The sequence below is a fragment of the Rhipicephalus sanguineus genome, chromosome 7 (assembly GCF_013339695.2).
Source record: "Rhipicephalus sanguineus isolate Rsan-2018 chromosome 7, BIME_Rsan_1.4, whole genome shotgun sequence".
NCBI classification, from domain to species: Eukaryota; Metazoa; Arthropoda; class Arachnida; order Ixodida; family Ixodidae; genus Rhipicephalus; species Rhipicephalus sanguineus.
The window spans coordinates 127,150,936-127,173,864 of record NC_051182.1 but is presented as its reverse complement, the minus strand read 5'-3'; the positions used below and the strand labels follow the sequence as shown (position 1 = coordinate 127,173,864).

General features: G+C 47.5%; 1 protein-coding gene across 1 annotated transcript in view; it reads left to right on the top strand.

The window, feature by feature from the left end:
- Positions 1 to 17,337, top strand: part of LOC119399863 (axin-1-like) — a 34,271-nt gene extending 16,934 nt beyond the window's left edge. Inside the window, 8 exon segments of the mRNA XM_037666738.2 lie at positions 696 to 970; positions 2,968 to 3,271; positions 4,319 to 4,531; positions 7,501 to 7,752; positions 8,451 to 8,680; positions 9,821 to 10,147; positions 11,095 to 11,358; positions 12,419 to 17,337. Of these exon segments, the coding sequence (XP_037522666.1) occupies positions 696 to 970; positions 2,968 to 3,271; positions 4,319 to 4,531; positions 7,501 to 7,752; positions 8,451 to 8,680; positions 9,821 to 10,147; positions 11,095 to 11,358; positions 12,419 to 12,545 (1,992 nt within the window). The 3' untranslated portion in view covers positions 12,546 to 17,337.
- The last annotated feature ends 5,592 nt before the right edge of the window (positions 17,338 to 22,929 follow it).

The following is a 22,929-nucleotide window of genomic DNA, read 5'->3' as shown; positions in this document are numbered from 1 at the left end:
CCCCTGCCGCCGAGGGCAGTAAAAAAATACGCAGGAATTCACGAACAAAACAAAACCAAGATGGCGCCGATTGGTTGAACGGCGCGGGAACGGTGCTCGCTCGAAGTTGGGCTTGTTTCGGCACTTGTTTGGCCGGCGGAGCAACTGCCGCTGCTCGTTATTACCCGATTTGACATACTTTTACGATGTTTTAGGCGTTCATAATTACAGGAAAGGTTGTTTGTAATACATACAGCCCAAATATACGGTTTTTCAAAAACCGAGTTTTTCGCGATTTTTCAATTTTCAAAGGGCGCGCCCCCCCTTAAAGGGCCAATAAAGAGGCTAAGCAGCATTTTGTTCCGTCTCTTGATGCGCAGAAGGTTCTTTTTTTATTACAGCTAGTTTGATTACGAGTGATTAATTGTAGTCTGACTCTGACACGTCATTGGGATCATTTCCAAAATGTCCCGTTCGTGGCGCTCATCGTGTGATACATCTAGCTTCATGCCGTTTTAGACGTTGTCGTACATTGAGCTTTCACTCTGACATAAATTGTTATTTGCCTTTAGTGTCCCTTTAAAGCTTTTAATAAATGTCCATGTGTTCGTTGTACAAAGGCTCATGCATTGTGTCTGTTTGTTCTAATCTTTTGAGAGCCCAAAATATTAAAAAAAAACTTTTTTTTCACGTTTTTTTTTTTTTTTTCCGTGCAGAACTCTGGTGGTAGCAGCGAAGAGCTGAGTGCGGCAGCCGAAGGCCCCGGTGCGGCGGCGGCAGATTCGGGTTCGGGCGAGGAGGACAGTTCACCGCCGCCGATACTGCCTCCCTTGGGCCTCGAGATCCTGCCGACAGTGAAGGAGGACGAAGAGCTTTCGACAGGAGCTTCGCCGGCACCGCTGACGCGGCGTAATGTGCGCAAGCTGTACCGGTACGGCGAGCAGCTGCCTCGGCTCGTCACCCGCCTGGCTTCGGAGGCCACGTCAGCAGTGTGAGTCTGCGTTAACAGTTTCAGCATAGTGTTGCTTACGTTCTGCACAGATTTAGTGTGCCAAGGCAGTGCAGGGAACTGCATAATTTTCGTATTGTGGATAAGTTCGTCTTGCAAACACGCAGTCAACTTGGCCGCAAAACATTGGCGAAACCAAGTGGACGCACCATCACAGCCTGCTACTGAGCAAAAACTACCGTATATTGCCGATTATAAGTCGACTCTGATTATTAGTCGACCCCCCAGAAAAAAAAAGTTGACTCCGAACACAGCCTCATGCTGCGGCCATAGCTCACCAGTACGTTTTTCAGAAGAGGGAGTGATGCAAAGAAACATTTATTTGCCCGTGAAGCATTGCTTACGACTCGTTGTCGCTTGAGAGAAGGACGCAGTCATGGTCATTGCCATCATGTGAGCCACTGCTGCTGCTCGCCGTCGGAACGGGTGCCGGTGGTCGTGAACCCAATCTCGAACCGCCTCCTCAACGGCAGGGTGTCGTCCAGATTTTGGTCTGTGAAAGGAATGGCGTGTAGCAGCACATGCGAAGATCTTAATCCTTTGTTTTCGCCATTCCCTCGCGCACTTTTTCGGACATATCAAACTTGTGCCCTGCTACAACGCTGCTTTCCGACTCTGCGTAGTGGATCGCTTGCCTCTTGAAAGCAGCGTTGTACTGTTGCCAGCATAGCGGTGGCATCTTGGCATCCGTTTGGCAGCGTTCCACACCACTGCTCGCAAGCGAAGCGAAATGCAGAAATGGCAAACAGGTGTTAGTGCAAAAAGACTCGAAGACTCTTGTGGGCACATGTGACTGGTCATGTGGTTTAGTTCCCCGCGAAGTGTTGCCAGCCCACATGACGCTGCCAGCTTTTCTGTGGAATGCCGATGGTTTGTCAATGAATCGTTTCTGTTGTATGAAAACAAAACTGCAGGGCGCATCGCAAGATAAATTCCTCTTTATTCATAGAGCATCGTTCGCCCTCTATCAAAGGTTTGAAAGGCTGCTTTCGAGACCGTGTTTTTCAAGCAGTTGGCATTAATGTCCCGCAGTGGTGATTTTTAAACGCGCTCCATAGTTTCGCCTCGCGTGGTTTCGCTATAGTTTCGTGACTGTCGTGGCAGATCGCAAAAATGTCCGGCTCCGGAAGCGGCGTGCGCACATTGGGAGGTAGCTGTTGCTGCGACTCCGCTGCCTCTGTGGCTGATGTTATCGATGCGTCGAATAGCAGGAAATCCGAGGACGGCGACCTTTCGTCAGACCCCACAGAGAAGTAGACTTTACGATTCCGCGTATAGGTCGGCCCCCGAACTTTGGAAGGTCATTTTATGAAAAAAAAACGCAGACTTATAATCGGCAATATACGGTAGCACTGCTTCAAGGTGTACAGCGTACTCCTGCAAAACTCGTGCCGTCACTGCCGTGGCGCTTGCTGTACTGTACATGCATTTTGCCATGGGAGCGTCCTTAGAGCGATGTTCCTTCGTGCCCGTGTGCCGCTCCCGACCGTGCACTTGTGCAGCACTTGAGTTGTTGAGCCGACATGGGGATGGCTAGCTGCTTGCTTGACGCGGTCCCACGCAAGTCACCAGCATCGTCATCAGCCTCTTTTATGTCCACTGCACAAACAAGGCCTCTCCCAAAGACCTCTAACCCACCCTGCTCTGTGCATGCTGATTCCATTTTAGGTGCGCAAATTTCTTAATTTCGACGCTCCACCTAACCCTTTGCCCTCATGTAGGAAGCACAGTGTTGCAGAATGTCATAGCCTTTTGAAAGTACGTTTTGAAAACTCTCAACGTATGATGCATTGCCAAGCAGATAGTTGCAGCACTTCTCATTGTAGAGCTGTCAGCGATAAGTCGTGCCACTGCGGGTAATTTTTGTTTTTCTCCAGGGATATATCCAGGGTGGAGCCCTTACATGCTTTTCTACGGGACTTAGCGAGCCATTCTACTTAATTAATCTTTGGCTTTGTGTTGCACCATATGCATCCCAGCCGGCCCAAGTCAGGTGGAGCAGCCGGGGCTGCCTCGTCGTCGCTGGGTGTGCCGCACCCGTACCACGTGAACAACTCGTCCTTCGTCCCGCCCTCGGCACAAGACAGCGAGTTACACAGCCTCTCGTCCGGTGCCTACACGGACGACACCGGCACTGACGTGGACAGCGTGCCCCCGGCTGCTGCCCCGTGCTCCGCATCCGCCGTCAAGGAGAGCCTCATCCAGCGCGCCACGCACCGCATGTCGATCCGCAAGAATGCCAACATCAACCGGGACTCGCTGGGCGAGCACGTCCTCATCCCAGTGAGTTAGCGCTCAATTTTACTGCGAAGCTGTCGTGGTCTACCCTCTGTTGCCATCGTCGTAGTAGTAGTTGTAGTAGTAGTAGTAGCAGTAGCAGTAGCAGTACAGTAAAATACCACTGGAACGAACGTCAGTTAGAACTATTCAGTTGTACGAACTTTTTTTTAAATCCCCCGGCACTGTGCCATTGGACCCAATGCTAACGCATTTCAGTTTAGTGAAATTAGTGAACAGAGCATTTCAGTTCTACGAAGATATTTTGTGATACCATCCAATGCCTCTCAAGTCATGTTGATCAGAAATTGTCTGAAAGACTGGGTACTGACAGCGTTTTGCGTTTTGAGGACTATGTCGCCTGTGACTCTCGCGTTGAGACGTGCGCCACTCTGTCTGTACAGAAGAGATTGTAACGAGCACCCCTCCTCAGGAAGAAGTAACCCTTGCAGAGGAAGCACCAAGAATTTCAGCTAAACAAGCGCTGATGTACTTGGAAAAAGTGAAGTCCTTCGCTGCCGAGCAGTGTTGTGCCGGAGAAGTTTAATGAGAGCTTGGACCATAGGTCGGCAAAAAATGTGGAGCTCACTCAGGCTCACTCATTTAATATATTTTGCCTTGAGTCACGTGCGTATCCGTAGCACTGTTTTCTAATAACTGATGCTCTCTTGAGTATGGGCTTGTCGGCAATTGGTCGTTTCTGATATGGCAATCTGATCTTTTATCCTAGCGACTTGGCATTTCACTTTGCCACATTTCATTGTTGCATAGATGTGAGCACATGGCTGTCATTGTTGCCTCATAGCAACTGAAGTGTGGTGCTGATAAGCACATGGATGAAGGTTCACTTCCCAGCATAGGTGGCAACAGTTAGAAGCGAGCATTGCACAATGCAGAATGAAATAAAAGTAGTAGGTCAAGCATGCCCATGCCAAGCTTTGCTTGTCCCCATTTTCCTGATAGGGGAAGGGCTCCTGGTTTTTTAGTTTTTTTTTTTTTTTGCACAAGCTGTCTCGTTTACATTCGTTCTCCCCACGTCTGTCCACGTTTCAGCGCACGCAGATGGAGCACCCATACAGCCTGGCGGAGAAGAACCCGGAGAAGTTTGCCACCTCCATCATCGAGAAGCTGCATGCGGTGAAGAAGCAGCTGGACTGCGGAGAACGGCTGGAGCGCTTCCACCGGGCGCAGGCCGAGGACTTCCCCGCGGCGCCGCCTCGGGGACCTCCCCTGTCCGGCGCTGGCGTGGCGGCGCCCTCTGCCTCAGTGAGTGACCGGTCATCGACTTTAAAATACACCCAAACCTCGGTATAACAAACACGGATATAACGAATGATCGGTTATAACGAAGTAAATGAAAAATTGTCCTGTCGTAGATACAGTGCTATGAATGCATGTTTATAATGAAATTTTGGATATAACGAAGTTATTTTCGTCTCAGATGTGACTTCGTTATAATGAGGTTATAGTGTACTTAGTCCTTCTCGCTGGACAGCTTTAGTTGGGCATATGCATATAGTTTCCTAATGGTACACTAAAGGGAAATCTGGCACTAGTGTCTATGGGAGCTGTAACGTAAGCCAGCCTGAAAATGATGGGTAGTATGTGGATTTGCCTAAGCTTTGTTCTTTTGGCTCCGTGTGGCCTGCAGCTACTTCATCGCAAAACGAAGTTCAGCAGAAGTTCAGCTCTCGCACTTTGCCACCTTGACCTTTTTTTTAGGCGTACCAATTCAAATCGGCTCATGAGGTTCACAACGATCCATTCTTTTATCCGAAACAAAAGCCAAAACGCAATAAACAAAGCCACAAGTGCGTTCGAAGCCGCGAGCACGAAGACTAGGCAAATCCATGTACTACCCATCATTCCCATGGTAAATGAACGGTTGCAGTGCCACCCTCTAGTAAATATTGTAGGAAACTCTATGGGCATATGCAGGGAGGGGGGAGCCCTTGAAGGCAGCCACGGGCACACGCAACATGCAATAGCACAGCCTGTTTCCTCTGGTTGCTGCATGCCATGCATAACTCTCCCACGTGTTTTTGCCCACATGCAAGGGCGCATTTTCAAAATACAGTCGACGACCGATAATTCAGACTCCACAGGGAACGTAAATAAGTCCGAATTATCGAATGCCCGAAAAAACGAATGTGTCAGAAAAAAAAACACTTTTATTGACACTTCAGGGTCACGGTGGCCGAAAAAAGTTGTCAATGCATTGTTGCCCGCACTTCCGCTTACGTGCAACTAAGTCCGCCTGTATCTCCGCCAGTGTGATGTGATCGCTGTACGATGGCGAGCTGGTTTCGTTCGTGAAGGAAACGCGTCTGTGCGGCGCACTTAGCGGTCGCACAAAGAGGCAGCCTGAATGGCGGCGCGGCGCGTTTGGGTTCTCGCCTATTAAATGCGTGCACTACGCATGCAACTGCACCAGGCCACATGCGCTATCGAGCAGTTGACTGAAGATGCTTATCGTAAGGCTTGTCAGCGATTGAGCCGTACTGGCGCGTTTGCCACCTGCCGCCATCACGCCTCCGTGCATTTCCACTGCTTATCCGTAAGACATCGCCGCGATAGCAGCCCCTTTGAATCCGGTCCGCTTCACCCCATAACACGTCGGCATCGCGACAAAGCTGACTTTCGGAGTCTGCTACTGTCGCAAACAGGTCGACTCGCGAAAACGCTGGTTCGAACCTACGAGATGATAGACGCGGCAGAGGTGGGGCCTTCAATTATTGCCTTTCGCACCTGCAATTTGGGCAGAAAGTTCGAAAAATCAGACGCCGAAGAGTTTTAGTGTCCGAAATTTCCGACGTTCTTGGCCGTTCTTGGCTATGGGGCTGGTGACATTGCCGCGAAAGCGTCCGAATTTTCAAGCATGTCCGGAAAATCGGCAGTTGACTGTATCTGCCGCGTTTCATTGTCGTCGGCGCGGCCTTCGGCGTTGGCTGTGAGGGCACCGTTGGCGCCATTTAACTCAGATCTTTTGAGACAGTAGAGCGTAAAATAAAGCAAGTCTCAAGATAAAAATGAACGCGCACGCAGAACGCTTTACCGCAGACGCATTCGCAGCGCGGGGATACAGGAACCGGAATGTAGGATGTTCGCGATGTCGATAGGATTTCCCACAGTTGACCAGTGCCTCCAAGATCGGCATTTCAAATCACAAATCTGAGGCATAAAGTAGCGATCGAAATAGAGCCTCATAGATCACCAATTAGCTTTCGTTTTGATCTCTGAGGCCATACTTTGTATGGTACGGGTGCCGGAGGAGATAATGGCTGGCGATTCGGCGTGCGCAACAGTCTCGGACAAGGTCCGGATTATCGAATGTAGATCTCGCAGCTGTCCGAAATATCGGTCGTCTTTACACATTACTTCTATGGGATCATCAGCGGTGCCGCGCGACTGTCCGAATTACCGAGCATGTCCGAATTTTTGGTGTCCGATTTATCGGTCGGCGACTGTAGCTCACAACAAAAGAAGCGCGTGTTCCTGCGGCAGCAGTGAACCGACACTGTTCGCTAGTTTTGGCTATCAAGATGTCTTGCCTGTCGTACGCACACCACTAGACAGTATTTTTTTCTTCCTCTGCCTGTAAAAAGAGCGTGCTACAAAAGTAATTGTAGGTAATTAGATGTAATGCTGACACATTTTTGGTAGCATTTACTGCTAAATCGCCATTGAAATTTTTTCATCAATATTTCCACGTGCGCTTCTTTTTCTATTCTCATGTGACCGACCCGTTACACGTGTAACCATTGCCTTGCGCACACCACGTGAAATGTCGAGCATTCCTGATTATTTTAGATTGTTCTGATAAACTTGAGCGTGCAGCGCGAACAGTAGAGTTTATTCTGGAACTAACACGGCCGTCAACGATAAGGCTGGAATCTTCGATGCCACGTGTATAAATGCCGACCGGCCTAACCGCTGATCAGATGACTGATGACCAACGTCTGTGCTTTCCTCTTTCGCTGCACTTTGAGCGCTGCTTCTTCTACTGGGCACAAGTTTGCCCAATAAGGTGTTTCATCTTTGCCAGCTGCGTTTTCCTTTCTTCATCGTCACAACCACATGACAATACAATTCTTGCGTTTGGCAGGTGTAAGAACAGTATAAGCTTTGCCGACTTTGGCAGTTGTATTCGGAGGTTTCCGCACAAGTTCTTGCTGTCTGGCCCAGTGCTGCAGTTCACCGTCATGTCTCTCAACATTGTCGACATTGTGCTGCAGTCCGGCGGAGGCGCTCCGGTTCCGGGCTCCGGTGTACCCCTGGGACCTGCACCTGCCAACCCGGGCTTCTGTGAGCGTCTGCTGGGCATCCCGGCAGAGGAGGTCAGCTCGCAGAGCATCCTGGACGAGCACGTGTCGCGCGTCTTTGACTCTCCCCTCTCCCACACGCCTCCGCGGGCACCCTCACCACGGCACCGCTTCGGGCCAGCCGTGCCGTCGCCGTATGCGGTCCTGGGTCACTGGCACAAGAAGGTGCGTCTGAGCAGCGTGCGAGGAGGGGTGGGCTGTAGGGGAACTTGTTATCTAATTTTGGGCTGAAGTTCACTTTGGGTAGAGTAAATTTGCAAGTGTTGCAAGTTAAATAAAAAAAAGAATTGTGGGGAAAATATTGAGCGCGCTAGTCGTACTAACAGTGTTGCCGGAAAATTGAGAAAAATGTGGCGCAGCATGCAATGGAACTGAAAATAAGAGTTACGCTAAGATATCGGAGGACAGCCGATTGGGTCAGGGAACAAACTGGGGTAGTGGATATTCTAGTAGACACTAAGCGAAAGAAATAGACCAGGGCCGGCCACGTTATGCGTAAAACAGACAACAGGTGTACTATTGGAGCTATGGAATTTTAATTTAACCGAGGGATGGGAAACACAATCGAGGAAGACAGTTAGCTGGAGTGACGAAATTAAGAAGTTTGCAGGGATAAAAATGGAATCAGCTCGCAGAGGATAGGGTAAACTGGAGGTCAGTGGGAGAGGCCTTCGTTTTGCAGTCGACCAAAATAGGGTGGAAATGATGACGATGTGGCGATGGGAGTAAAGGTGCATATGGGTGCGCCTCCCAAAGAGTGGCCTTCAAGCGTGTTTTCGTTTTAATTGCCCTCGCGTTAAACATCGGCCGAGTTGTATTCAAATTCATCTTTCTTTTCTCTTCTGTTCACCGTTGTGTTACAGGAACGGGACGCCTGCTCCAGTGACAGCGGTGCTGTTCGGGACTTTTCGCCCGACGACGACGCAGTCCACGGCAGCCGAAGGAGAGCCCAGGGAGGCTGTGTGGCATCTGGCGGCAGTGCTGCTTCTAGGCGGACATTTCGGAGTGGTCCACAACCGTCGGACAGCGGAGTGGACAGCGGCGCCAGTGCCGTGTGCGAACAGCTGCCAGTCAATCAGGGGGCGACGGAGCGGTGAGTTGGATCTAATGTGCGTTGCGCCGCAGCTTTGCTGGAAGTCTGTCTTTTCGGAGGCATTCCAATGAAAGTGAGAGAAAGGACACACTGAGCATGAAAGAGGTACGAAAAGGACGTTGAAAAGAAGTATGAAAAAGGAGACTCTCTTTGGAGCATAGAGTTTCCTACAATACTTACTAGAGGGAACTCTGGCGCTAGTGTCTATGGGAGCTGCAATGCATCGCGCTTCAGCCAGCATGGGAATCATGGGTAGTACACGGATTTGTCTAAACTTCGTTCTTTCGGCTCCGTTTGGCTCCGCGTCGGCTGCATCCGCTTTGTCGCAAAACGAAGTTCAGCAAAAATCAGCAGTTTCACTTCACCACTTTAACTTCTTTAGGCTCACCGATTCAAATCTGGTCACGAAGTTCACAACGATCCATTCTTTTATCCGAAAGAAAACCAAAACATAGCAATAAACAAAGCCACAAGTGCGTTCGAAGCCCGCAAGCACGAAGACTAGGCAAATCCGTGTGCTACCCATCATTCCCATGGTGGCTGAACGATCGCAGCGCCAGAGTTTTCTCTAGGTCATTTTAGGAAACTCTATGCTTTGGAGGAGCTGAAACTCTGGTTTACTTTAATCGTGTTCAGATTGACAGATCAGGGTATATGGGGTGGTACCAAGTTGGCTAGTGTGAGCATGTTATGTGCAGTCAGTGTCAAGTCTAAAGACCACTAGGTGTGAGGAAACTGAATTTTCTCAGCAATTTATGACTGTATTCGGTTGAACTGCACAGTATATGCTATTAGCACATTTTCGAACATGCCAGAAATCTAAATTGAAAGTTTCCTGCCAAAGCAGCGGTAATATTCAGCTCTTTCTTGTCTAGTGGTCCCTAAACTTTTGATGCTGACCATACAGCAGAGTGGTCTATAAACCAAAACCTGACTGGAAAAAGTGGAGGGTCCTAAAGGAAATATTCAGTGGGTTGTCTCACCCTTTCAATTGTTCTGCTTTGCAGAGTAATTTAAAAGGTTTTAAAAATAAATTGATCCCTATGTTCTTTAACTCGTGCTACCAGCTGCTCAGCGCTTGCACTTCCCAGCATGATTTGCATAATAACGTCGCTTAACACCACATGCATTGTGCCGTAGGGTGAACAACTGGATTCTGAACCACAAGGTTCCCGGCTATCCGCTGGGACCTCCGGATCCGGAGAGGGACTCCTCGCGGAGCCACAAGAAGTCGACCACCTCGGGCACGTCGTCGCGTTCCAAGCAGAACTCCGTCAACACCGCCCGGAGCCGGTCGTGTGGGGTGGCTCCCGGCTGCGGCTCCGTCCCAGGCTCCGGCTGGGGATCCCAGGAGTCCGGCGGCCTGCCATTGACCCAGCAGCCGCCGGACACAATGACGCAGCTCGTCGAGGCACGGCGGAGGCTGGAGGTGAACTACAGCGGAAGCCAGCAGATGGCGAAAGCCAAGTGAGTTTGTTTCCCATCCGCATGTTCGTAGAAGCGTGCATTGGCTTTTCCCCTATTTTCTTGTACAGGTCGTATCTGATATGGATACAAGGTCATATCTGACACGGAGATGGCCTAGTTATATCCAAAAGTTCATTATAAACGAAGATGCCTGACACTGCATTTATGGCAGGACTATGCTTCATTAAAACCAGTAATTTGTTATATCAGTGTTTGACTGTACCCACAGCGTTTAACATGCTTTAGTTTACATCCCGTTTGTTCATGTTGTGTGTTTTAAAAGCAGCCGCCTGACTGAAAAGGGTTGTATTTGTAAAGGTAGCATCTTAATTTAAGCTTTTTATTGCCATTTGCGGTAATGTTGTCCTCTCTTTCGGTGAGTTGATAACTCCGTTCACCGTGAGATCTGTGGCCTCCCGAAACAAGTGGCAATGTAGATTTCTTTGTGGAGTGAGAAGTCATTGTATTTAATGCTGTTTAACTTTGGAAATAACAAGGCATTGAACTTTTTATAACGTCGTGCCCAAAATCGTGTATTTTTAAGCATCACTTAAAGAATTGTGATTATCTGCAATTTCAGTTTTACGATGCTTCTCGGCTATTGCAAAGGAAGGCAGAGGCAATAAACTGAGCCTAGTGCTGGTTACAAGGGGTTGGATTTTTCATAAAAAACGTCCCAACATGATTTCGTTAAAACAGCATGTTTAGTAGATGAGGGACAAGAAGGGGTAGTGAACAGGACGTTCGCCGATGTACAAGAAATGCTGAATCAAGATGGTAAGTTTGGCGAGCTTGTTGACGTTCATTTGTTTGTTGAAACAGCACATTAGTAGACGCGGGACTCACACAATTTACCATCTTGACTTGGGCTCCTGCGCCTGCAACGTGCTTGCAAGTCTTGCACTTTTTCGCAGACCCCTAACCACATTTTTGTTTTCTTTTCACAGGAAGTGGCCAAAGACAATGGCACGAGCACCTCCTCCGGGCGTACAGCAAGGACTCGTCGGTGGGGCTGGTCCCCAGGCAGCACCAGGTGGGGGGTTGTGCCCTGCCCCCATACAGGTTCAGGCCCCACCCTCTCCCTCCACCGAGATGACTGTGATTGGCTACTGTTACTCGGGGGAGACTGTGCCCTACCGAACAAAGCTCGCCGGCCGTGACATCACACTACGTCAGTTCAAGTCTCTCATTAGCAAGAAAGGAAACTATAGGTGAGCACATGGCCGTGACTGAAAGGTGCGAGTGTGCATCTGCCCATTACAGTAGGTGACACTTATGAGCCAATTGAGTGGAGTCTGTGACATAAGTTGCTTGAGTCAGTGACATTTAAGAGTCGCTGTAGTTCACATTTAGGAGTCATAGAGCCTGGTGACATTTAGGACCTTACCCATCGATCTGGTGGCATTTAGGTGTCGACCCATCGACCTGGTCATAGAGTTTCCTAAAATGACCTAGAGGGAACTCTGGCGCTGCGATCGTTCAGCCACCATGGGAATGATGGGTAGTACACGGATTTGCCTAGTCTTCGTGCTTGTGGTCTTCGAACGCTCTTGTGGCTTTGTTTATTGCTATGTTTTTGTTTTCTTTCGGATAAAAGAATGGATCGTTGTGAACTTCGTGACCAGATTTGAATCGGTGAGCCTAAAGAAGTTAAAGTGGTGAAGTGAAACTGCTGATTTTTGCTCAACTTCGTTTTGCGACAAAGCGGATGCAGGCGACGCGGAGCCAAACGGAGCCAAAAGAACGAAGTTTAGACAAATCCGTGTACTACCCATGATTCCCATGCTGGCTGAAGCGCGATGCATTGCAGCTCCCATAGACACTAGCGCCAGAGTTCCCTCTAGTAAGTATTGTAGGAAACTCTATGGACCTGGTGGCATTTGAGTCGATGGATCCGGTGGCATTTAGGAGTCGATGGATCCGGTGGCATTTAGGAGTCGATGGATCCGGTGGCATTTAGGAGTCGATGGATCCGGTGGCATTTAGGAGTCGATGGATCCGGTGGCATTTAGGAGTCGATGGATCCGGTGGCATTTAGGAGTCGATGGATCCGGTGGCATTTAAGAGTCCATGGATCCGGTGACATATAGAAGTCGATGGATCCGGTGACATTTAGGAGTTGCTGGCTGGAGCCGGTGACATTTGGAGTCGCTGGAGCCGGTGACATTTGCAATGCACTGGAGTGATGACAATTAGGGCACAGTGCAACAAGCTCTTTTAGGGACCATTTCACGTGTACAACTGCTTGTCTTGTTTCATTCACTCCTGCAGGTACTTCTTCCGGCGCTCTTGCCAGGAGTTTGGAACTGACGTAGTGTCTGAAGAGATCTCGGACGACAACGAAGTCCTGCCTCTCTGGGAGGGCAAGATCTTCGCCATGGTCGAGCCGATCGACTGAACAAACAAATAAAAAAATAATGGCCGGCCTCTGTCATCCCATCATCTGCCTTCGCTCGTGCCTCACATGCAGCCCACCAACTTTCTTCTCCCCGGTTCTTGAAGACAACACACCTCTGCCAACAGCAACGTGGGTGGTCCAGACGATCTCAAGAGTGTTGTCCGACCGTGTTTTGCGCAAGTCATGCCACCGCTGCCAAATCTTGTTTTGTGTAATGCGAGAGAGTCCTCCAGCGGTTTCCACTCTGCTCTCTGGCACTGTTGGATCCACATTGCAGGTATCGACCCTCTTCTTTCTGACCTGTGGTGGTGGTGGTTGTTGTCGACGGCAACGATGTGGTGCTGTTATTGTGTCAAGGTCTTGTGTGTTTGCTCCCGACACTCCCGAGGTCACAGCTGGAGCACTTGACATGATGTCAACGAAGAACTAACTGCGTGCCCCCTCATAGGATTTGGGAGTCGACCTGGGGCGCACCGTGTGCAGTGTTTCGCGTTGGTGTCATTGGAACAGCAACCGTCCTCATTCAGTGCCAAGAAAGCCGTTGCAAGTTGCGAACGTCGCTTCCGCCGCGTCGCTGCCGTCATGCGACGCCCAGTGCGAGAGGCGGCTGGTTGTTCAAAGAAGGAAGCTCCCCTTCCCTTTCTTTTTTTTCTTAACTTCAGTGTTTTTATTATTTTTAGAACTTTGTTATTATGGTGTTGCACAAACTGGCCAAAGTAGTGCCCTTCCCACCCATTGAGTGCCTTGAACGCTTTAGTTTCCCACCGACAGCTCATCTCCGAGCGAGTTACCTTATTTTCTGACGAACAACGACTGGATTGAGTGTTTGACAAACACCCTGTCCTCTTTATTGATGAGGTGTAACTTTTTTTTTTCTTGTGGTATTTCGAATGTATGTTTTATGTGAATGTGTGTGTGTGTGTCAAGACAAGATAGGAAGTCCGCAAAATGGCCCGTTGGTTTTCATGTCCACCTCAACCTACTACCGCCTTCACAGTTTGCCGTCGCATCTGCCTTGCAAGAGAACATAGTAATAAATGTTAACTGTAGGGAGCTTTGCTGCTCCAACTGTTCAGCTACAGTGGGAATAGTGGTTAGACTTGTCTGATCTTCTCGCAGGTGGCTTTAAACGTTCTTCTATTATCTTTTACCGCGTTCAGTTGCCCGAGTGCAGCAGTCCTGGTTTCAGGATTGCGGAACTTAAGTACAACTGCTTGCATGCGTCATAATCGTAGTTAATTATTGTATTTATAGCGTGGTGTTTGTTTAGGACAGTCTGAAAGCCATTCGAAGAGTGATTGGAAGACAAAAGCCTTGCAAAGTCCGTTTACTTGGCATTATGCCCTTGCTGGCTGATGCATCGTGCTTGCAGCTAGACGTACTCCTGTCAGTTTCCTCTAGTAAGAAGGGTTGCTGATTGGGCGAGTTGGTCATCCATGAACATAGCGTGTAATAGCGCGGTACATAAAAGAAAGGGACACGACGCTGACGTAGAGATAGGTAGGCGCTACCCTTACAAAAATGTATGTAGACAGTCTATAGACTGTCTAAAAATGGGTGTAGACAGTCTATAGACTGTCTAAAAATGGGTGTAGACAGTCTATAGACGGTCTAAAAATGGGTGTAGACAGTCTATAGACTGTCTAACTCTATTTTTGTAAGGGTAACCTACCTATCTCTACGTCTGCGTCGTGTTCCTTTCTTTTATGTACCGCGCTATTACACGCTAGGTTCCTCTAGTAAGGTTTTGTAAAAAAAAAACTGAGACAAGAAAGGGGAATGATATAAGTAGCCATATTGGTACAAATGGTGTGGTTATTCATGGGCTACTTTTACCTTGATTCGACACCTGCGTGGCCAGAAAGAAAAGCAAAATTAAAATGGACATTGCGGCATTGCTATTAAAGTCCCGGGCATATTAAATAGCTAAAATAGTTATCGTTTCAGAGGGCTAGTTACATTTTTACATGTAAAACTGTGAAAAAACATCACTTCATCTATGCAAACGTGGCAAGGCTGACTAGACAAAGGAACAATGCATTCATCGCATATTTGATGCATGCAGTCTGACGATGAAATATCCTTGATTAGATTACTGCAAGATGCCGTAACTTGGAATAGCTGGCAGCCCACGTGCACATTGCCTAGTAAACCAGTGTTTTCTTCCAGTAACACCACCTCCGGAACCGTTGCGATATTTGGAGCAGTGGCTGGCAGATATAGTTACGACTTTCTGGTCAAGTTGGATTAATGGTGGTGGGCATTGTGAGTGACCTTCAAAATTGTAACTTATGATAACTGTATTTGGCCTGCTGCATGGTGTTCCCGAGTTGCAAATTGGGCAGCTTTAAAATGCAGTTATTAAAAAAAAAAAAAGATTTGACATTTGATGAGTTTGTGCGTCCTTGATTAGTGTGGTAATTAGCTTGGCGTAACTCTTACGACAATTGTACCCTCCGCAAAGTCTTTTTCATGCAAGCATATTCATTACCTGAACAGCTTGCTTGCCTTTTTATTTTTGGAAAATGTGCACATGCTAAGGAAAAATGCGTAGGATATGTTGCGACTATTATTGCGCGACTGAAATATGCTGCTAGGGTTGCAATTTTTAGTGTAATCCCAAATACTGTGGCAGCTGCGCTTTTGCTATTGTAATTCACCGACGACTAGTGTCGCATGTACACCATTTTAGGATATGGCGTTTCTAGGAGCGCAAACTGGCGGCTTGGTGGACGGGTGTTTCTGCGACGAACGGGACTGTGGACTGAATGACGGAGTACGAATTGCTGTGTTCTTTTCTATTTATACATGAAATCCATGTTCCTCTCCCCGCGACCATGTCGGTGAAACTTGGTCACGAAACTTTTTCGCGTCGGCGACGCGACTAAGCTATGCCAAATGAAATATCGTGCTTCCAGAGGACTTCACGAACTCTTTCTCATTGCTTTATCACTTACCACGGTTGTGCTTTTGCCGTCTGCCATCGCGTGCCTGCTTGCGTGTGTGTTTGCGTTGCGCGTCTGTTGAATGCGTTGGGTTAACCCGAATCCGGTTGTGCGTTTTCTGAGTGTGTATGTTGCTAACCATATGTTTTTTGTTAGTCGTAGGTGTGTTGAGCGCGAGTTTTGTTGTTTTTGCTCGGAGTGATGTTGCCAAAACGAGGAAAAAAAAAAGTTTCAAAAGGAACTCGGATTGCGCTGCTGTTATGCTGCACTTCGAGGATGCCGGAAGTAAATGACGAAAAAAGGTTTGCAGGGTACTAACCGCGCAGGTTGCTTCTGGGACGTGCCATTGCATGATCATGTGCCTGTTTTTTTTTTTTTGTCGGCTAGTTGTTGCTTGTAACTGTCATTGTCGGAGAGTTTGCGACAGCCGGCAAACACGTGTTGCCATTACTGCATTCACGCCGGTGTCGAGAGTTGCGCTGTTTGGAACGGCTTGAACTGATGGTGCCATCTTGCAGTGTTGTGTAATAAGACTGAAGTTAGTTTTGATGGGACAAGACGTGGGATGAGCAGTATGCAAATATTTCGGTCGTGACTCAAACTGTATTGTTTGTGTGCTTTCCTCGCATTTTATAGCTGAGATTCCAAAAGTGCAACCTTTCCGTTTCGTCACTCGCTTTTCCAGGTTTTTAAAGTTGCTTTTATGAAAATCTGCGCAGCACGTGGTACTGATATCGACCACTTATCAACGTTCACATCCTAAACTGTTCAAACGAGGACAGACTACATTCTCTGTTGCTGCTTCTCGTCAAGTATGTCGGTAAGAGTACAACGAATTAACGTTCAGAATTACCACCACGTTTTTAATATAAGTACCTCACGGAATTCTTATATGGCTCATTCTTGGCTCCGTTTCATCGCAAATTTAAATACAACACTTGCACCAATAGAACGGGTTACGATTTTGCGCTTTTTTTAAACCACTTGAATGCATTTTTTGCAGTACGGCGCTGATACAAGTGTTGTCTCGTTGGTATGTAGGCTTTTTAAATTGCGTTGCAGCTATGACCAGAGTCATGGCAGCGCGGTCGTCGTTGCCAAGCACTTTAGTGCCTTTTCGCGTGCTCTCTGCAAAGATGTTTCATAGCAAGAACAAAAAATAAAAACAAAAAAAACTTGGACTGACAACAAAGCTATGCATCGCCCATCCCAAGTCTCTGAAGAAGCTGTGAACCTTTTTTTTTTAATTTTTTTTTAACTGCTCCTGTTAGCTGAATAGGGACTTCTCATTAGCACTTCAGACTTGGTCAATATGGCCAAGTGAGAGGCTTCAAAGCTTTATCTTGTACAGTTCTTAAGAAAAATAAGTGTCCTATGCAGGGTTTTAGAAAAAAAATATTTTGTACTTGGCTTGCGATGGCGTTACGCGTTTCAGACAACGTGCACAATTGTGTGCTAATGCGCATGTGTGCGAAAACTTCTCGGAAGCGATTTTGCAGAAAATTGTTGCGGTTGCAGTGATGCATTTGTGGAGTTGTGCAATTTTTTTGCGGTAGTGCTCCGCCAGATGGGCTCATCGTCGGCCTGAGTGGTGGCTTTTAGCGCGGCAACGCTGAGCGGCAGCGAACAACTTTTACGTTTTTTGCATTTGAGTTGGTAAATGAGCCGCCCAGTGCCTAACTTGCTCTGTACAAGCACTGCCTTTCCAGCGTGCTTCCGGAAAACTGTTTTTTTTTTCCTCAGGATGCGAGGACGACGATGGTGCGTCTCCGTCTTGTCACTTATTGCGCAACTGCGACCGGAGGCCTTTTTTCTTGTAAATAAAAGTTTCAACATTACGGGTTTTCTATGAGTGTGATGTGTGTAATTTCTTGTGAACTCTCGCACCACTGGACTTTGACGAAGCTGCCGTTCACTAGGCTCAATGAGCCCTACAACTAACATTGTATTTCTGAAAGCGTTACATGGCAGTCATGGTTATATCGTGGACAGTCGTTAAACGGAACCCAAAGGTTCTAGGAAAATATGTTCCGTTTAACAGGAGTTGTATTTGCCGAGATATGAACAGGGGTGCAGAATTCAAGTACGAAACCAATCGTATGAAAGGCAGTTGTTCCAACTAACCTGCGATTCTATTTGAGATTTCCATTTACTGAGAGTCCGTATGCAAGTGATAATCTTTGAAGTTTAATCTGTCGGTGAATTGAAAAATTTTCAAATGATGAGCAGCCTCGTTTTCCATTGCTGCACCATAGAATGCCCATGTTTTAGTATTTAATTATGTCTAAGTTTCCACCATCACAGTGTTATAAAGTATAGTTTTCTAAAATGTGCAAATGAAGCATTGGGAACAAAAGCATTTCCTTCACGTACAAAGAAGCTTTCGGATTTTGAGTGTGAATGATTGAGATTTAGCCAGTGAAATGTCTTCCTGAACAATCTACAGTGGGATACGGTTGACAATATTCTGCGTTTTCCAGGTTTATTATGTTTTATTTTCCCGGCCAATGTCCAATGGGGGCACTATTTTCGTATGGTTATTACGATCGCATTTGGTCTTGATTTTAATATGACTGAAGAAGTGTGCATTTATGGTAAGATGTCTCTGTACTGCGTCAAACTCGTAGCTTTGTATCCACGAACATGTCACACGCCCGAAGCTGTGCAGGTTAATGCAACGGCAGTGTGGACGAATCTCCACCCTCGTGTGACGCTGCTCTGTGTTATGCCGATATGGCATTCGATCAACACCACACAAACCTTTGCTGTTGAGTTTGCCATTCAGTAAGACTACTTGCATACTTTTCCGAGCACGCTTTGGATAATATAACTTTCACACAGTATGTTTGACTTTCCGCTTTCCGTGAAGATCGTATCAGTGAGGTTCCACCCGCGGGAAAAGTTCCAATAGAAATGTCCTGTTGTTTTTGTTGTATTGGATTATGAAGTGATAGACCTGATACACCAATAAAGCTTGTATTAGTCTATTATGTCATGCATTAGAACTGATAGCCTGTGCATGCATAGGTGTAACTATGGCTCCTGTGTACAGATGCAGCTAACAGCCAGACGGTGAGCAGCAGAGCACAGGCTGTTATGTAAAATTATATTTTTGACTAATGGTTGTCAGTAACATCTACACATAGCTGTCAGTAATGATTTAGCTTTTTTGACTCTGGAATTACGCTTCATTAGCAACGCAAATATACCTGCAGATATAGTGAAAAATGCAACAAAAGTGCGATACAAATCAAGGGTACCAACGAAGGCGCGCTTGTCGTAAGGCAAACTAAAATTGTCAGACCACTTGAGGGGCTGCCAAATACCTATGCAAATGACTTCGGACCTACCATTAACCGAGTTAGTTGATGCGATTTCAGAAGTATGAATGCGTTCAAAGTTTGTTCTTGAATAGACCAATGTATAAGGGTTGTTCAAATGAAAGTGTACGAAATGACACTGTGTGTATGAATGAAGACTTTATTCAGACTATATGCCATAGGCCTGAGCACAACGATCCCACTGATGAACGAGCCAAAGGATTCCTAGTTCCCAGAATTCCTGTGGCCGTGACGAGACCCAGTCCTTCACAGCGTTCTTGAGTTCCTCGTCTGAGTTGAAGCGCTTCTCTTCCAGATGTTTTTTTTAGGGGACCAAACACATGGAAATTGCAGGTGATGAATGGTGGCCAGTTTAACGCCTTCAGCTGTCAAGAACTCGGATAACGCGTCGCTGCTCCTCAGTTGTCGAACTTTGTAATGTGAACACTATCCTGTCCTCACACATGCTGCTGCGTCAATTGGGCGACGTTCTTTATAAGAGCCTTTGCTTTCTCCTGTGCATGTGGGCCAGGGAACATCTATATGCGGGTCACACAGAGAACTTTATTAGACCTATAGAACGTTTTATTACTCTGATAAAAGACTGGCATATTGGACCCTACATATCCTGCTAAGGGACCTATACGTTTTTTTTTTATAAAACTAACACATTTCTATTGCATTTTTTTCCCTAGGGAGTGCATAGCTCTTGCTCCACTATGTAACGCCCATTAATTATTGGCTACAAGATAAAATTAATCATACTTGGGCCCCATATGTTCTTTTTTCCTTGAGTACAATTCTCGCGATCTTTCGATATCTCGACAGCGTGCTTAAGTAATATATCCCATGACAGCACATGAATACGTGAAAAAAAGTGCAGCGCTAATGTTTTTGCGTAGCCATTGGTGTAGCTCTAAATCCTGCGCTAAATGCAGCTCCAATACAGTGAAACCTGAGGAAGAGCGTAGCACGGGCACCCAGCATTTCCCGTTCGTAGAGTTCCCACTGCCCCGTTTACCACACCGTCGATGACGTCAATGTTTCAGGCGAGCGTGTAGGGTTTCCCCGGCACGAGTAGAATCTTGTTGGGGAGATTCACAAACTCTGCGTGCGACGTGCGCGCTACTTTTTGTCGAACTTTATCGACTTACTGCTTGTTGCGGCAGCTGAGATACGTGTCATCTGCAGCGGGTTTATCAGGCTGTTTCCCCCTTCAGATGTAGCGATGAAGCGCCGGTGGGAGGAGCAGTGGCGCGCTTGGCGAGGCGGTCGCACCGTCTCTTGCACGGCGCGGGTGTTGGGCCCATCTTTCCGAAACGTTTTTAGCGATTGTAAGTTAATTATTGCGATTACTTCTTGGTTATTTCTGTTAATTACATTACTTTAAACCTTGTTCGTTTACTTTAACCCGGTTTTTGCTACACTTGTTTAGACTAGCGATTGTTAAACAAGGCTAGCGATCGCTAGCCTTGTTTTAGGCCTGTTGACCACTTGATTGTGAGCGTGCTCACGCCACGTCAGATCTATGGATGGACATCCCGGGTCCCTAAAGGAAGCCGCATATAAATTTTGACAACCTGGGGCATTGGCGGAGGCAAACTGGGCGAGGGGGGGGGGATTCAATCCCCCCACCAAAAGAAATTTCTGTCCAATCTAAAAGCGAGAGCATTAAGAAAAAAAGATGGCTGGTCCTTCCGTCATAGCTAGCAATCATAGGAACCCCCCATTGAAAGAAATTGCTAGTTACGCCCCTAGCCCAGGGGTTCAGCGCGTTTCTGGTGCTGAACCCCAAGGTAACTTAGGAAAAAAAAAATGCTTTATTGTTTAAAGACGTGCAAGTTTCTACGCAGCAGCTCATTAGAAAGACCGACATATCCCGCTTATCAGAACGCGCACTTTATCACGCCCATTTTGTGCACCGTATATGATAAGAAAATATATATAGGAAAATGAAAATGGATCGAAACAATTAATATAGAGCTGAGCCAGGGGCGTAGCCAGAAATTTTTTTCGGGGGGGGGGGGGTGTTCAACTATACTTTATGTATGTGTGCGTGTACATATACGCAAGCAAAATTGAAAATTTTCGGGGGGGGGGTTCACCCCCCCCCCTGGCTACGCCCCTGAGCTGAGCTATAGTTGGTAGGACGTGATTATGTTAAAGGGGCCCTGCAACACTTTTCGAGCATGCTCAAAAAGCGCTGCCGATCGGTAGTCGAGGCTCTCGAGAACACGCGAGCCAAATATTATAGCGATGCGCACGGCCTGGAATTTACAATAAATTCTCAAAGTCAGCTGAAAATCGCTCCCTCTTCTCTCGACAAATGATGTATTAGTCCGCAAAATATGACGCGATTGTCGGCAGTTCCACCATTGACTGATGTTATAATCACGATAACACCCTCATTATTACTTTCGTTGTTAATTTTGAGTTCAATAAGTAGATAATATGTACGTTTATATTATGTTATCGCGTTAAAAACACCGAACAAACATTAATATTAGCACTTCCGGTCTCACCGACAGCTCGTCTGCTCGTAGTTGCGTGGTTCCGTTTTCTTCGCCATGCGCAGTGCCGAAAATGTGAATATTTCTGTGCTTTTGACCATCGCCGGTTGCCGTTGAGAGTGGCAGCCGTTCGAGTGTTGCCTCGTCAGCTGAGAACTGCATCGTCGGCACGTTCTCACGACCGACCGAGGCACGGGCGCAGCGTGTCTCCGATAACAATGCTGGCGTCCGGTAATGGCGGCGCTTCGGGGTCGTCTGCCAGTGCCGTCTTACGAGGCGGTGTATCGGAGTATGGGCCGAAACCGATCTCAGCTGTCATTCGTTCCAAACGAGCGCGCACGTTTGCTTCCATGGTTGGCAGAGTGATGAAAACACTACGGCGTTCGAGGTGCACACCCAACATTACCAAACCGACGCGCAGTTTTCAAGCACGCGCGATACACAGTGCGATCAGAGAACACCGTGCGATCGACTCCGCTCGACGAGAACGACGCAAGCCGACCGGAAGTGGCGGCACAGACCACGTGGTTGCGCCGAGACGCCAGAGAGAAAAAAATGAAAAAAATGCCGCCGGCGCTGACGTCGCCTCCTCGCACCTCCGCCCTCCCTCCCTCCCCTCACGCCGCGCGCAGCTTTCCGCGCGCTCGCTGCGTTGAGTTGAGAGAGAAAGCTGCGGAACGTGATCTCTATAATTTGGTAACACCACTTAGACTTGACGGATTCGAAAAATTTTTGCGGCATATGACTCGTGAAGAGTCATACGTCAATAATGAGACTATTCCAATATAATTAAGAAAGGTGTTGCAGGGCCCCTTTAAGGAGACAGGGCATGCAAACACGGACACAAGAGAGAAGTCAAGACACCACAAATGCTGATCTAACAACTGAAAAAGCGGACAGCGGCGGAAAAGAACGTAGACACAACAATTAACTTATCTGCGCATGCCCTGGCAAGGTACCTATCAATCCGGCACGCGCGGCAGTCTACGTGAGGGATAACTGTTCAGGCACTTGATTTCTTCTTTATGCAAGTTAATCGACGGTTGGCTCACGCATGCCACCACTGTTATCAATTTGCCAGGCCTCAACCATTAGACGCGTTTCTTCATTCCTGTGCCTGTACAAAACAGCGCATTCATCGAATTCGACAATGACCTACAACAGGGGTGTCAAAGGCTTCATATATCTCGCGGGCGTAGGCCATCCATGTGCAGATTATTCATGTATCAGCTCCCCATCAATCGCACTAACCGACAAAGTATATATCCGCAGTTGAGCGTTTCACGTTTTTGACAAATCAGCTGCACCTGCGCATGAGTTAGAAAAATATTCCCCCTCTCCTCCATCTTTCCGCTCTCTAGAATGTGTATATATTTGTGCAAGGAAAATTAACGCACCTGTTGGTAGACTGCGCTGGTCCCGTTTGGTCGGTCTTGCTCGTCTTCGTCGTATTGCCAGCGCGGTTTTCTACTACGATATTTCTGCCTCACCTGAGTGTTCAAATTACGCGCTCTTTCGCCTCCGTGCGCTCTAAGGAAGCGCCTGGTTCTAGAGTACGTTCACCGGTATCCCCGATTGGTCAGATTCAAACTTCGGCTTCGTGTCGTTC